A 15,972-nucleotide genomic window follows, 5' to 3' on the forward strand; every position below is an offset into this window, starting at 1 on the left:
TGAGAACTGGCAAACTGGCAAGCTGGGAGATGGACGTTCAGAGGTGGGAATAGCTGGACACGATGGTGGCTTGAGTTTCAACACCTAGGACAGGACACAGGACCCTGGAGAGACCGTGATGGGATTTCTACTGCAGTGAAGAAGCATGGTTCTACTAAATGCTGAGCTTGAATGAGTGAGAAATGATGACACAGCAAGTACACAGATCAAACCTGATCTTGAAATTTGTACTGATTCTCCCTTATCTGGGCCAGTCTTTATCAGAGAACACTAACATTAATTATGGGTCAGAAACGCACACATAGTGAAGTCCAGGTGGGGAGGGTATTTATTTATTTAGAGGTACTGTAGAGGATGAAGTTGGCAAAGAACATAATTGAAAGATTTGGGGATAGTACAGTAGTAAGTACAGTCCCAAGAGTTTCAGGTTTGTCTTCCCACGTCGGTCTCCTTCCCCCACCCCCCAAGCTGGTTCAGTTAGGGCTAATTCGGCTCATTAAGTAGCACACCTGCCCCCTTGTGGCCATATGGCCCAGTGACATTCCCCCGCCCGCTGAGATCAGGAGGCGGGGGCAAAGAGAGCAGTCCGAGATCAGTGTGAGATCAATCCAGAGTCCCGCAAAGATCATTGCTCAGAGCGTGAAGAAAATGCCACCTCCTTGATGGACACTTCTTTGACCATCCCTCGCTCTGCCATCCAGTAATAATGCAGCTGGCCATTCCGATTGATGACTACATGCCCTGTACTGTGATAGATGCTTTTCACAGATCACAGCACAACAGCAAACCTACAAGGTAGCTACTATGGTTGCTTTTTTGGGTGGAATTTCCTTCTTTTTTTCTTTCTTTCTTTCTTTCTTTTTTTTTTTTAACTGGGGATTTAACCCAGGGTCTTTGCACTGAGCTATATCTGCTCCTCCCCTCTTTAAATTTTGAGACAGGGTCTCACCAGGTGGCTAAATTGCCCAGGCTAGCTCAAACTTAGCCTCAGCTTAGCCAAGCTTCGCCTCCTGCCTCAGCTTCTTAGAGTGCTGGGATTACAGGCATACATCCACACACCTGGCTTATTGGCTCCAAAACTTGAAGTGGCCCAAGGTGATCTAATTAGCAAGTGGCAGAGCCAGGAGTGGAACCCAGCAGTTAAATGGTACACTCTGGCTCCCACTGGTACTGCCTTAGAATCATCTGTTTGGGGTCTGTCTTCTCCCCCCAGACTGTCTTATTCATCATTCTGGCCTCAGCACTGAGCCCAGTGGTGTGTGTCTGTGCTTAGCAACACTGGAAGACGACACAATCACGCGGGACTGCAGAGGGAATCTGCAGCCTCACTCTTGTGCACAGGTGGTTTCAGGAGGCCGGACCCCAGTATGTCAGGTGCTCCACTGCTATGACTCCAGAGGTGGCATGGGAAGCCAGACAGCAGGTCCCTTATTCATGTCGCTGGTGTGAGGAAAGATGAATACCTCCAGGTGTCCTCAATAGCAGGGATTCAGGTCTTCCAGGATCTGTCAGCATCACAGAGCTAGAGAAAGGATGTGAAGAAAGAGGACGGTGGGAAGCCCATTAGCTCAAGCATGTCCTTTAGGCCAGTAACACCCTCTAGTGGTAAAGCTTAGGATGATCTCAGAAAAAAAAAAAATCATAGCTGGGGAGATTGGAAATACCCTCCTGGGAAGGTAGCTCCTGAAACTTGCTATCTCCTTCCCAGAGTCACAAAGATGGGCCTAGACCTCTTCTGGCCTCTTCCAAAGTCACAGTAGCTCACTGCAAAAGAGCTCGCCTGGTTACACAAAATGTGAAGAGATATATCCCAGTTCTATTGGTCATACGCTGAAAAGAATGGCCTAGCTCGAGTCATGCTCTTGTAGGGACAGCCTGCATCCAGTGACTCCTGATACAGAAATAGAAAAGCTCATCTTCCTCACCTCAACTCAAGGTAATCTATGGAGCTGTCTCAACTTCAGAGCTCCCCATGAGATTGAGACCTTTGTTGAGACTGCACTTCGGCACAACTCCCTCTGCCTGATCTGAATTCCTTCCCTTCCACTAAAGCTGATGATCCTGAGACATTTTCCCAACAAACTCCCTGTATGTCTATCCGCAGTGCAGAGTCTACTTCCCTGCAGCCAAACCTGCAGCACTGTCCAGTGTAACTTGTATGCTACATGCCCATACAGACATTGAAAGCACATGTCTGGAGCAGTGAGCACCAGGATCCCCTCCCTCACCAGACACCAGCTCCGCACCTGCTGTGCTTCTTGGTGGCTCAGAGCAGATCCCCAGCATCCATGCAAGCTCTTTGCACACAGTGAGGACCAGTTGCCCAAAGGATGTTGGTATCATGACACATCTCCTTGGTCCTGCTGAATGTGCCAGAGGGCATTTAGCCTCCTTGATCCTGCAGGGGCCTAGGGGCAGGCAGACAGACCCCATATTGCACTGGCAGCCCCTAGGGAGTCCCTGCAGAAGTTAGAGGCACTGATCGTGGGGCTCTGGCCACTCCAGGGAGGTCCTGATTGCTTGTCCCCAGCACTGAAGACATCAATATGTTCCACACACCACTGACCTATTTATGCCTTCTGATGCTCTGGGTCTGTGGATCTCATGGCTGTGGGGTAGTTTTTTGTGTGTTTCTTGTGAGGAGAAGAACTATTCACAGTGGTCTAGGTGCAGCTTACCTGCTAAAGGGGAGGAGGTTCCTTATATATTTTCCATGTTATGTTCTGCGCATGAGATCAACAGAAGCATACTGGGTCAGTGTCCTCAGGGAATCACCCAAAGTTGATACTGGGGAAGACTGCATGGTGCAGACCAGTGCAGTCCAATAGAATTTCTGCAATGATGAAAACGTTCTGTGCCTCACTGTCCCTGAGGGTACTGAGCCCTGAAACTGTGGCTTGTGTAACTGTGAAGCTGCATGATCACTTTAATTTCAATTATTTTCAATTTAATAGTTCCACGTGGCTAGTAGCTACTCTATTGAACAGTGCAGATATAGGACCAAAATTTGGAAAATGAAAACTCCAAATAATTTTGGCCTAATTTTAAGAACTTCTGGAGGTACATTCTTCTCAATTTACCTGGAAAAATTGATTATAACACACAGCCTTAGACATTTTGTGTTTCTCTAAAGCATCTATTAATATACTGAATCAGACTCTCTCTCTCTCTCTCTTTCTCTCTTTCTGCTGGAGATTGAACCGAGAATCTCACACAATTTAGACAAGTGCTCTACCACTGAGCTATATCCCTAGCCCAAGATTTAAAAAATTCTCATATGTACATGTCTTCAGCCAAATACATGCCCACCCATCATCTATGTAGCTGTTGATTTCATTTCTCTGAATCCATACATTTTTTCCCATTACTGGGGATTGAACCCAGGGGTGCTCAATCCCCGAGCTACAATCCCAGCCCTTTTCTGAATCTTATTTTGACAAATAGTTTTGCTAAGTCAGTAAACTGCCCAAGCTGGATTCACAGTTGCAATCCTGCCTTAGCCTCCTGAGTAGCTGGGGTGATACAGCCTGTGCCACCATGCCTGGCTAAGCCCATTCATTTTTCATGACAAAATAGCCTAGTCCTATCCCCAATTCTTCTCTCCTTTCTAATCTCACAATGGCAAATTTTAGCCTGTGCTTTGAAATCTTTTCAGTTGTTTCTGAAAATTAACCACATGCACAGGTTCCTAGGCCAACTTATCTGAAATATATATATCAGTTGGGCATCATGATTCCATTTAAGATCACAAGGCTGTGTCCTCGGTTGGTGGTTCTCATTTATGCGTTTAGCCATGCTAGCCTTCATCACGCATCTTTGCACAGGGGGCTGTATGGGCCCTCGCTGCTCTGGGCCCCTTGGGAGTCCTACTTCTTATTTTTTTTTTTGGTACCGGGGATCGAACTCGGGTCCTTGCACTTGCACAGCAGGTGGCGAAACCACTGCGCTAAATCCCCGGCCCAGGAGTCCTACTTCTGGTTAGGAGTCACCTGCAGTCCTCCAAGTCACGGGCACAGCAGCCATCTCTATGCATGACACATTTTTGTCAACAGCCGTCTGTTTTCATGTTGAGGTTTTCAGGTAAGTGCCACACTTCATTGGGCCTGATGCATTGGCACAAAGACTTCCTGAGAGTAGAGCACTCTTCGATGTAGCATGTCCAGTTTCTCCTCTTGGTGCCCACTTTAGGAAGGGGAACCTCCCTGAAATCCTCTTCGGGAGAGTACTGGCAACACGGTCGTTTGTCAGATCCCCAGCTCAGTAGGACACAGTATAAGGTAGCAGTTAATGAACGGCCTCTGGAGCCAGCTGCCCAGGATCCAAATCCCACCTCTCACCACCAGTGGAGCCCGAGACAAGTCATCTCCTCCATCTGATGGAAGTAACAATAGCCCGTCACTCTTAGGGTTCTTGTAAGGATAAAGCAAGTTGGTTTTCATAAAGCATTTATTTACAGCAGTACTTGCACAAAGTAAGTACTATGTAAGTACAAGCCATTTTTATCACCATAAGCAAAGATTTTTTCCATTGGTTTATTTGACAAACTCCTGGCGAACACTTTTCTCTTTGGAAATCATTTAGGAGGCACTCTGTCCAGCCTTCCTCTATGCTTGATGTCTAGCGTTCACCGCATTTGGTGCACATTCCAACCTTCTCTGCTGGCTTCACTTGCTTTCCCTACTACTCTCATCCAGTTCACCAGCAGGAAGATTTCCCTGTCTCTGGAAATCTTGTTTATTTCCCTTCGTAGTGTATACTTTCCTCAATTTTCAGTAATATATTTTTAAAGTTTTAGCTTTATCAATGCCTATCTTCATTCATACTCTTATTCTAAACAGACTAGATGATACCATTTTCTCCCAATTCAGACCCCTGAAATGTCCCTTGTCCTGTTGTTCTTTTTTCCCAGCTCCTAGACTTTCCCTTTGGAAGTGGCCTGGGTGGTTATGGGTCCCTGCTCTGAGTACCTGATGTTCTCAGGGGTCCAGTGGAGTTCCCTGGGAGGAGAGGGCCAGAGAGAGATCTGGGAAGGTATTATAAAGACCAATGCACTTTATCGACAGTATCACACAGGGCTGAGGCAGAGAGCCCAAAGGCCAGGGCCACAGGGAAGGCCAGGTATCAGACTCACATTGAGCCAGAGGCTGAGTGTTCCTCCTGCTCCTTCTGATGGTTCCATGGAGCTACAACCCAGAGCAGGGGGGAAGGAGTCCCACACCTAGACTTGCTCTGTCTGAAACCCAGGCCTTCTCCCAGGAGACTGGGGCAGCCACCAGCAGAATGGGAAATGAGGTGGTCCCAGTGAAAGTGGGCCCTGGACCCTGACTCCAATTTCTTGCCAAATCCTGCCTAAACTTTTAACTGATGAGATGAGTTTGGTTAAGTCATGCTCTCCTCCAAGTGTCAGTTTCCTTTAACAAGGGCATTGGGCTAGTTTAGCAATTTTCCAGCTCTTCCTCCCACTGAATAGTAAGCTAGATCAAGATGTTGTGCAGCTAAAATCAAAGTTGTTTCCCTTGTAATACAATCAAAACCAATAATAATCACGAATGCATAGTATTTTCACAATGTAAGCCCCCCCCATAAACAGCTCTGAATTAGTGGTGCCTGCTACCCTTGCTATCTGAGCAGAGTACAGATGGAGTCTGATTCTGAAACAACTCAGACCGAATACATTTACTGTGAAGCCGCATGTGCACTATTCTATAACAGAATGTGGCTCTCAGATATTTTTCCACCTGAAGAATCATGAGAAATGCAGGCAGGACTGGGTGCACACGGACAACTTTTGCAGTGTTGAGTCTGATTCCTTTTGGGGTCTTTGGGGAAAAACAGGTGTCAGTAGTGGGGGGCATCTTCTGGGGGTTTGGTAAGGTCAGCTTCGTACCTCCCTATCGCCACCTCCAATGCCCGTGTTCCCCCAAATCAAGCCGTCACCCCAAGGCCCCTCCTGGAGTCCCCTTGGGTGAATCCCCTCTTCACAGGCCCCACATACCTATGGCAAGGAACTCACCCTGGGGTGAGTGGCCTGAAGGCTCCCATCTCCTGGCCTGGGCTGGCTACAGAGGAGAAGTAAAGTCTGAAGTGAGGTGGCCCAGGGCCCTACCTCACGGGCTCCATTTCACTTCTGGGTGATGGAGTGAGAACAGGAAGGGGATCGGCCCCATGGTACTCCACCACCATGTGCCCTGACTCGCCCTCCTACACCTACATCCTCTACCTCCTGAAGCTCCGACTGAGCACTAGCACCTGCTTTTGCATCTGCACAGCAGTCTTATGACTATATCGGGGCAGCTGAAAGCCCAGCTCCTCCATGCCACCCTGCCAGGTGGAGAAGATGTGGCTCCTGTAGGTGAGAAAGAGGGAGGGCCTGCTGCTCCAGACTTCTGGGGCACCGTGGGTGAGGGAAGAACGAGGTTGTTGGGGGCAAGGTAGGAAAGCCTGCTGTCCTTGGTGGGAGGTAAGGCACTGGCAGGGTGAGGAGTGACAGAGTGTGACAGGACTCCTCTGCCACCTGGAGATAATCCAGTGCTGCCATACGGACGGCTGGAGACACAGCTCCCCCTTGACCAGCTCCTTAGATTCAGGCCCCGGGCTTCACGAAAGCTACAGCCCAGGGTCACCATCTGCAGCCCTTCGGGGAGACTGGCTTTGTGTGTTCTCCACTGCCCAGGCCCTGTGTTCCACCCTCCTGTGGCTGCCCAGCAGATGGGTTCCCAGCCAGCGGATCCAGAGATGCGGAAGGTGCCCACCATGCCAGAGCTGCTGCCCACCCGTGAGAGGGTTACAATGGCAGAGATGAAGGGGGGACTGCAGGGTCAGCCCGGTGTCCCTGGGCCAGCGGGGTGGGTATGGGGAGTCGTGACCTTCGCTATCTTGGATTTGCTCATCCTTGGAGTGTCCCAGGCAGACGAGGGGTGGGGGGTGGTTTGTGTACATGGGGGGCCCCATGGTGCCCACTCGCCTGCGACAGAACAGCACAGATTAGCAGCACGGTGAGATGGGAGGAGGGGGATTGTGGGCTGGTGTGGACCCGGGGTGGCTGGGGAGGGCCACGCCCCCCAGGCTCCGGACGTGTGGACCCAGTGTGGAGGAAGGGTGGGCGTCTCTGTCCCTGAGGAACGGTGCATTTCTCCTGCCTGCCTTCCCAGGGCACCAGCAGCAGCCACGTCAGGAGTGCAGGGGCCTCCCTGGGCAAGGCCCTGCCTCCAGTCTCTGCCCTCTGGCCCCACTTGAGTTTCTTTGTCAAACAAACTCCTCTCCTCATGACTGACATCTCAAGGGACTGGGGGCTGCCAGTGGCCTGCAGGAAAGGGGGACCTGGTACTAGGCCAGGTGGAGAAAGGAGATGGCAGAGGAGGAGCTGAGCTCCAGGAGGGATGGGAGGAGCTTCCGGCCACTACCAGCCCCAGAGCTGGGTCCTGGGCCCTGGAGGAGCAGCCCCACCCAGGTGCCGCTGCAGACCATGCTAGTTAGGAGATCTCATTGCCAAACACCTCGAGCACAAGGGGTGTGAGCTTCATGCTGTTCTCCGGCTGGAGGGAGAGGGTTCGGTACTGCTTGGAGTACTCGTCATTGAGGCTGCGCACGTCAGCCAGCTTCTGGATCATCTTGGCGTAGAGCTGGTGGCTGCCCGGGGGCAGGTGGCGGCAGTGGATGTAGGCCTGCAGCGTGTTGGACAGTCGGTCCTGGATGGCCTCGACCAGCTTGGGATCCTGCACCCCAGGTCGGTCTGAGACACAGGAGTTGGGAAAATACACAGGGGCTCTGAGCTGGGTCCCTTGCTGCTCAGTGCCGATACACCCACCCACCTGGATAAGCCAGCTCAGCACCCCAGGGCACCCTTACGACTGCTGCCCTGTGATGTCACCATCATGACTAAATCCCCCAGTTACTTCCCACTGCATTTATGATCAAGTCCTTTTGTGGGCATCTGGTCCTGTCCCACCTCCTCTCACTCCTGCCTGTGCTCTGTCCTTGCACCAGTGCCCCGATGTACCCTCGAGGGTGTCACTTCTCCGTTACCTCTCCTGGGACTCAGCTCTTCTTTGCCTGACTGACTAATCCTTTGGGTAGCTGATTAAAAGGCCTTCTTCAAGCCAACGTGGTGGCAAATACTTACAATCTCAGCACCCTGAGACGCTGAGGCAAGAAGATTGCAAGTTCAAGCCCACCCTGGGCAACTTAGTGAGTGACTTAGTGAGACATTGGCTCAAAAATTTTTTTTTAAAGGATTAGGATGTAGCTCAGTGCAAAGGCCCTAGGTTCAATACTCAGGACTAAAAAATTTAAAAAACCATTCTTCAAGAAGGCTATTCTTGACAATCCTCTACCTCCTTGCCCCAGACTTTATTAGCTCCCTGCAGCTGTTCTACCTTTTCATAGCATCACATACAGTTTTATTTTGAAAGCTCTCATCATATTAGCATTAGTTGTTAAATGGCATTTGTTTAATGTTTCCTCCTAAGCTTCATGAGAAGAAGTCTGCGCCATTTGCTTCTGACTCCCTGTGCCGAGCACAGTGCCTGGTACCTAGCAGGTGCTCTGGAAGTCACTGCAGAGTCCATAAATGAATAAGGGAGCTGATGCTGGCTCCGAGTGGGTCCAGAGAGCATACATCTATTCCTCGGGCCCTCGGTCCAGGAAAGCATCCTTAAACAGGGACCACTAGCTTGTTCCCTGAACGTGGTCCACGCTGAGGTAAGGCTGCCCCTTCGGGCTTCATCACCACCAAGATAACATCACCAAGGCTACCGTAGCTTCTTTCTCAGCCTATTCTCCATTTCCCACCTCTAACAAGCAGAAAAGGTCAGGAGTCCAAGCACATGGCTTCCAGAATCAATCAAATTGTCCAGGCAGAACCACTCATCATTCCCCAGGGTTTTGTTCCCCGCCTCCAAGGAACCTCAAGTGACAGGAATGTCGAGCTCAGTTTGTGCAGCAGCACAGCCTGAGTGTTAGGAACACCCAGGCCTGTCAGTGACCTAGGGAACTCTGCTGGTGGTCTGGGGGACCCTGTTTATCTGGTTCCACAGAATCCTGTGCATCACTTGTGATCTCTGTAAGGCACAGCCAAGGGCAGTGAGGGACTCAACATACACACAGTGTATGGGTCACGCAAATGCAGCAAAGTGAGTGTCTCCTCACTCGCCTCTCCTTTTCCTCTCTGTTCCCTTGAGATACCCTGCTGGCCCTCAGGAGGCCTTTGTTCTTCATGCTCTCCACTTTCCTGAGGGCCCTGAGTTCCTCACTGCTGGGCTTCATACCTGGGGAGACAATGCAGATAGCCATGAGCAGGACGTGTTCCTCCTCATGCAAGTTCAGCTTCTTCAGCGCCATCTGGAACTTGATGAGGGGCTCAATCAGCTCCAGCGTGTGTCCAGCTATGAGAGAGAGAATGGCCAGGTGCCATGGGAAGAACTGAGGAGCCATCCACCCCACCTCCAGCCCCTGCTGGCCTTGTTCTCCCAGTTGTTGCCTAGCACCCTTCCATATGCCCCATTGGGACCTAAGGCCCTGGGGGGGAGAAGCCAGAGTCTGGGAGCTGGGAAAAGTGGAGGTGGAGTCCAGACGAACCTTTGGTCACATCAGTGACACTGTACTTGTAGTCTTGGTTGCCACAGTCCCAGGACATGTCCTCCACGTTGAAGGACTGGTTGGAGCGCAGCATAATGACCTCAATGGCACTTGACTTAAGCAGCACAATCTGGTCCTCAGCAGTGAGATCTCTGCCAGGAGATGGGTGGGGAGAGGTCAGGTTACTGTAAGTTGAGATCTTCAAGTTCCACAAATCAAGTTTGTATTTTGACAAGTATACACCTGCCAGGTGACCCGCATGTGCCTGGGTCCTCCACCTAGGAGTCGGCAGCCTGGTAGGAATGGACAAGAGTCCACTGAGTGCTCCCTTGAGGGAGAACAACTCAAGACCAGTCATGTGCCAATGTGAGCCATGAAGTAGCTCAGTTATGAAGATAAGGAAAACTCAGTGACTAAGCAGCCAGAGCTATTTGGGACAGGAATGAGAGCCTGGGGATGCTCCCATGTTGTAGCATGAATAGGGTACTCTGAGAACAGTATGGCCCCAGTCATTGTTAATCACTCTCACGTTTCCTTTTCCTCCCCTCCTCTTGTCCTCTTGTGATTCTCAGCCAGCTCTATCTCCAGAACCCCTCTGGAGCCCTTTCCCTTATTCCTACTATCATCAGGACTGCTCTGGGCCAGAGCACCTTTCTTTTATAAGAGCTCCCTACTGGGATCTGGACTCAGGTTTTTCAAGTCTCTCTTTCATCTTTCCTACTGCTCCTATGGGTAAATGTCACTCTCAGGCCTAGAAATCCTCACTGATTTGAACACCCCAAGGTCAAACCAAACTGTTTGTACAGCTCCAAACTGTCTTTCCCATTGTAGACTTCACCATTGGATTTCTTTTTTTTTTTTCTCCTGGTACTGGGGATTGAACTCAGGATCGTGTACTTGCCAGGCAGGCATGGTGCCACTGAGCTAAATCCCCAGCCCACCATTGAATTTCTTTATGACCCATCATATATCACTTGTGCTCTTACTTGACCATTCTCTCTCAGCTCTGTTCTTTATTTTATGCCTGTCTCTGATGCTTATTTGTAAGTTACATGAGGGCCAAACTCTTAGCTACCTTACTGGTGCCTGTATGCTGCTCACTAAGCCATGAATACAAGGGAATCAGTAAGTATGTGCCAACGGTATGAGAGGACAGTGGCTACTCCACTATTCTGAGTTATGTGCTAGGCTGTCTGAGTAACAGCATGGAAAGAGCAGAGCCCACAGATCACTTGCTTCGGGCTTTTCTTCCCTGTCTCTTCTCAACTGTCTGGTTCCTCCTGGATGTCCTGTGCACAGGCTGTCACCCCGCCAGGGCTGCACTTTGGTATGCAGCTACAGGATGCAGACAGGAACGGATGGGAGTTCTGCATCCATGGCTGAGACATGACAAGGATGAAAAAAGGGCATGACTAGGGAGGTCAGCAAAGGATGTGGGGTGAGAAGAAATCACACAGTGCTAAGGGTGGAAGGCCTCTCTGGAGGCCATGTGGGCAGCCTCTTCCTCTAGCCTGACTCACACATGGCTCTGGGCCAGCTCTGCAGGCTTCCCCTGGTGCCAGAGAGTGCTGGACCTCTGGAGCCAGGCAGAAGGTGGTTAGAAAGCTCTGTGCTAATGACCTCTTCCTCTCCCGAGCTACAACCCATGCGATGACACACTTGCCCACTGTTGTAATTTTGTACTCTGAAGGCGCCCAGAACCAGACTCCTCTGTTAGCCACGAGGCTTCCCTTTAACTGTGGCCAGTGGGTTTTGATTTTTTAAAACAAAACTACCATGTCCTCTCTTCATTTTCTTCAGGATAGATAGTCCCGTTACTTGGGATCTAAACTTCTCACCATCCTTGTCACTTTTTTCTTGGTGCTCGGGCTACACTTAAAAAATAAAAACTAACACCACCTCCAATTTGGTTCAAACTCAGTAAGTAAAACATTTATTATTAAATCTTTGGAAAACACAGGAAAATATAAAAGCAAATAAAAATTGCTTATAACCACAGTTAACATTTTGGTGTATTTCCTTCCTATCTTTTTTTATGCAAATAGAAACAACTTAGTTTATACTAATTCTATATTCTATACTATAACTAACATAACTGAGTTTATACTAATTCTGTATCACACTTTCCATAGTGTTAAGATTTTTTTGGGGGGGGCACTGGGGATTGAACTCTACCACTGAGCTACCCCAGCCCTTTTTTACTTTTTTTTTTTTTTTTAAATTTTGAGACAGAGTCTCTTGGAGTTGCCCCAGCTGGCCTCAAACTTGTGATCCTCCTGCCTCAGCCTACCAAGTCACTGGGCTTTCTTGTATATGCCACATGCACAGCTCCCTAATAATTCTTTTCCCTGGTTCTAAATATGTATAATGTTATATCAGTGTACTACAGGTTACTGAATCAGCCTCCCATTTATCTGTTTTAGGACAGTTTGGTTACTTCTAATGTTTGCTCTTTTTTTGGAGGGGGATTTGAGACAGGGTCTCACTATGTAGTTCAGGCTGGCCTTGAATTCCCTATGTAGCCCAGGGTGGGCTCAAAGATGCAGTGGCCCCTCTGTCTCAGCCTTCCGGGTGCCAGGATTACAGGCATGCATCATCATGCCCAACTTGTCAATTTTTCCTCTCATAGGTGATTTTGTGGGGGATATCTTTGCACACAGCCCTGTGTTCAGTGCCTGACTCAGGATGGAGGACCAGAAGTGAACAAAGATCTTGAGTCCTTGGTGCCCAGAGAGTTCAGTGAGATCACTGCTCACTGTGACCCAGACATGCTGCTCTGTGAGGCAAACCTACAATGACCTCATATTCCTGCCCACAGCCAGGAAATATAGGGACTTTCTAAGCGACACAGCCAGAACCAGGGATGGCTGTGGGGGGAAGCCAACATGGAGCCACAGGGCAAACCAGTGAGAGGCCTTGTTCTGTGGTGACAGGACCAGCCAGGGCTCAGTGCCTCTGCCCTGGCCTGTGTGCCATTCAGGTCCCTGCCAATCACACGCCTGTGGCTGTCTGAGGTGCCCTGGGTGGAGGTGTGTCCCTCTCAGCCTTTCCACCTCATGGGTAGAGTCACGCCCCTCCGGGCCAGGGCTTCCCACGTGGCCTAGCAGGTCTTCTTTCCTTTCTCTGCGGCTCTGTGCTCATGTTTGTTTATCTCTTCCACCAGACACCAGACCCCTGCAGGCTAGGGACTGCACCCTAGGCAACTTTTATCCCTCATGGTTTGTGTAAGAAAGCCACTGGTCCCATGGAGAAATAAACGAACGTGGAGGATGGAGGATGAGATGAAGGGAGCTCTGTGGCCCCTGGCTGTGACTCTGGAAGGGTCCCTGGAAATGGCGGTGGCAAGAAGGCTGGGGGCATTTAGTCCACAGAACCAGGCCCCAGCTGGGGTGGTCTGGTCTTCTGTTGCCTCAGTCGGCAGTGAAGCCTGGGGTGCTCGGCCTTTTCACCCGAGGCTGCTCTTTGTCATTCTCCCACCTGCTCCGGACACCACGTCCTCACACATCTGTCTTGCAGCATCCACAGAGAGGGAGGTTGGCAAGGGGAGCTGAGAGGTTGAAGGACAGGTGGTGGGAGGAGGGAGTGGGCCAAGGCTGCTCTGCAGTGCAGTCCACGCCCAGCACAGCACAGCCTGTCTGGCACCCACACAGAAGTCTCATCCCGCCTTCCCCACGCCCGCCGCTCCCACCCAACAGGCAGCCAGATCGAAGGCACCTGGGACACAGCCACTGTTCTTCTGCTTCCTGGGAAAACAGAACCCCTCATTGTGGAAGCCAGCAGAACCAGAGAGCTGCTGAGTCAGCCCCTCCTGGCCCCTGGCTCTGGCTCCCGTCCAGGTCCACCAGCTCCTCCACCTGTGCACAATGTCCACATCAGTGTCCTCCAAGCCCTCTTGTCAAGATCTGCTTCGTTTTTATCTGCTCTGAGATTTCTGAGGTCAAGCCAGAGAGTGAGAGAAACCAATCTAGGGATGTTTGGGATGATTTTAAACCACTTGCACCAACAGCTGGGCAGCTCCATCACCTGCACACACCTACCTCAGTTTGCCTGCTACTTCCAGGCAAGACTAGGAAACCCTGGGGAAAATGAGGCTCGAAAGGAAAGGACTTCAGCTCAGTCTTGGGGAGAGAAACTGAAGGTAAGAGACAGGGGTCAAGAGTACGGGACAAAAATGGAGACCAGGGGCCTTTGTGAAGGGAGCAGGCTCCCAGTGATCCGGTTTAACTAGGAACTTTCTTCTCAGGGCCCCTTACCCTCACGTGCGATCCGAGCTACTACTTAGCACCACCAGAACTTAGAATCCAGAGAGGCCTCACAGGTCAACTGTTCAGCTCCCCACCAGAGCAAGAAAAGATGACTCCTGCATAGGCATTGCTGCTCAGAATCAAGCTGAAGCCAGGTGCTACAATGTAGACTTGGCACCTTGAAGTGTTTTTTCTCTAGCTATTTACACAAAACAAGAATTTGGAAGACAAAGAGTCTGCAAACAGTAACACCAAGTGCGGAGGAAGGAGGTGGAATGTGTGCTCAAGGGAAAGTGTTGTCGGTTGCAAGGGAAGTCTCTGGAGGGTAAAACCAGGCCTCTCACAGCCTGAAGACTCAGTCCTTCACCCCGACCTCACTGCCAGGCTGCCCTTACTCCATTCCTGCCATCAAATGTGTTTCAGTCCATTTGCTGTATCTCTCTTCACTGTAATTTTTGCATTAATTCAACAGAAAAGCTTTAGAGAGTTTCAGATATTTGGGTTGGGGAGAGACATAAAACAGCACACAGTTGTCAGGGTAGAAACAAACCGAAATGGTTTCATTCCATCGTCCAAAGTGTGGGGATGGAATGGCTCTTCAGCGCTAGCTCGCAGAGTAATGCTGTGAATTACCATCATCTGGCTGGCAAAGTGGTTGTTTAGGCAATAATGGTGGCTTTTCTACACAGCAGAGAGGGCCTCAAAACAGTAAATGGCACCTCATCAGTTTTATCCAGAGCTGGCTAACACTAAGTCATTTTCCAGCTCCCAGGATCCTATCACTGAGCCTGAGCATTTCTAGAAAATATTCTGTCATTTCTGCTGCAACTACAGCTACTGCTGTCACTTGAAATGATGATAATATGGTTTGATATTGATTTATTTCCTTTTTATTCTCAAACACATCGTGTGTATACTTTATGGCAATGTACCCAGTGAACTTCTGGAAAGAATGAGGATTAAAAATATACATAAACACGTAACTATCAATATATCTACTAAAAGTGACAAAACTATTGTTCAATACGTTACATGAATTAAAGTATAAGTGTTATATATGCTATTATTATTAAAACAATAAAACACTCCAGTGAATGATTAAATTTATATGAATCATCTATAAAGGAGAATCCCTATTCTACTAAAACTCCTTCTATATCTCTATTTACCATTTGTTTGTTTGTTTTTGGTGCCGGGAATCGAACTCTGGACCCTGTGCTTGCAAGGCAGGTGCAGAGCCACTGGGCTAAATCCCCAGCCCCTATTTACAGTCTTTTTGCAAAAGGATTTAGTATGATTAAGAAATAGTCTTTTAATATAAATTTGGATGAAGAATGACCAGATTATATATGCCAGTAAAACTGCCTCCCTCGAGATTTCTAGATATTTCACAAGTCTACATGCTCTATACTTTCACTTTCTTCCGGGAGCAGAACAATACAGTACTGTAGGTTGAAATTAAAAGGCCAATTAGAGGGTTAGAGTCCAACTCGCTGGAGTGGACACAGCAGGGAAATGGAAGCTGAGGCCTCACTCTGACACTAGAAGGGGATCCTGCGTGGCCATTAAGGCTCTCTGAGCTTTCATTCCATCATCCAAAGCGTGGGGATGGAGCAGCTCTCCAGGACTAGCTTGATGGGCTACACTCCGATTCCCAGGACTCTCCTAGAGTCTGATTTAGAGATCTGGGCTATGGCTTAGGGGAAGCCACAGATTAATCTCCCAAGCCTTTTGCTAGCTCAGTATAGGATTCTGATTGTTCCAAGACATTGCAGAAGCTTCTTACCTGAATCCTGGGATCATTTTGGCGAAGCCGATGACCTTTTGGATGCTATAACTGACCAGGTCAGCCAAATGAGGCAGCATGGGGAGCTGGGACAGGTCCAGAGTCACAGAAGAGTTATCCGAGTCTTCTTCTTCATTCAAGTCCAGGTTGGAGAAGTTGGAAGGCTCCACCAAGTCTGGGGAGGATGAGGGGGGAGAAGGATCTGTCTGAGGATACGCAGGCCAGGCCTCTCCTGCCTGCCCCTTTGAGGGCTGAGTGAGTCCTAACAGCAGAGCCATCTCCAGAGCCCACAGTGACAGCCTCCCTTTAAAGGTCATTTTATAGATCCCGGCTTCCCTCTGGCTCTTGCCTTGTCTCTTGTTTCAG

At 49.6% G+C, this 15,972-nt stretch overlaps 1 protein-coding gene across 3 annotated transcripts in view; it reads right to left on the reverse strand.

Moving 5' to 3' along the window:
- Positions 1-305: 305 nt before the first annotated feature.
- Positions 306-15,972, reverse strand: part of Vdr (vitamin D receptor) — a 58,073-nt gene continuing 42,406 nt past the window's right edge. For 2 of the 3 annotated variants that reach the window (XM_004863114.4, XM_013079077.3), the window contains 4 exons: positions 15,607-15,781; positions 9,577-9,728; positions 9,267-9,383; positions 4,429-7,732 (listed from right to left, as the gene is read on the reverse strand). In XM_004863114.4, the coding sequence (XP_004863171.1) occupies positions 7,473-7,732; positions 9,267-9,383; positions 9,577-9,728; positions 15,607-15,781 (704 nt within the window). In that variant the 3' untranslated portion in view covers positions 4,429-7,472. Of the gene's footprint in view, positions 1,523-4,428; positions 7,733-9,266; positions 9,384-9,576; positions 9,729-15,606; positions 15,782-15,972 lie in introns of those variants that run through there. The other variant, XM_087200071.1, reaches the window with a different exon arrangement.

The sequence above is a fragment of the Heterocephalus glaber genome, unplaced genomic scaffold (genome assembly GCF_053883595.1).
Source record: "Heterocephalus glaber isolate CG9 unplaced genomic scaffold, H.glaber_assembly_v1.0 deba00001733, whole genome shotgun sequence".
Classification (NCBI taxonomy): domain Eukaryota; kingdom Metazoa; phylum Chordata; class Mammalia; order Rodentia; family Bathyergidae; genus Heterocephalus; species Heterocephalus glaber.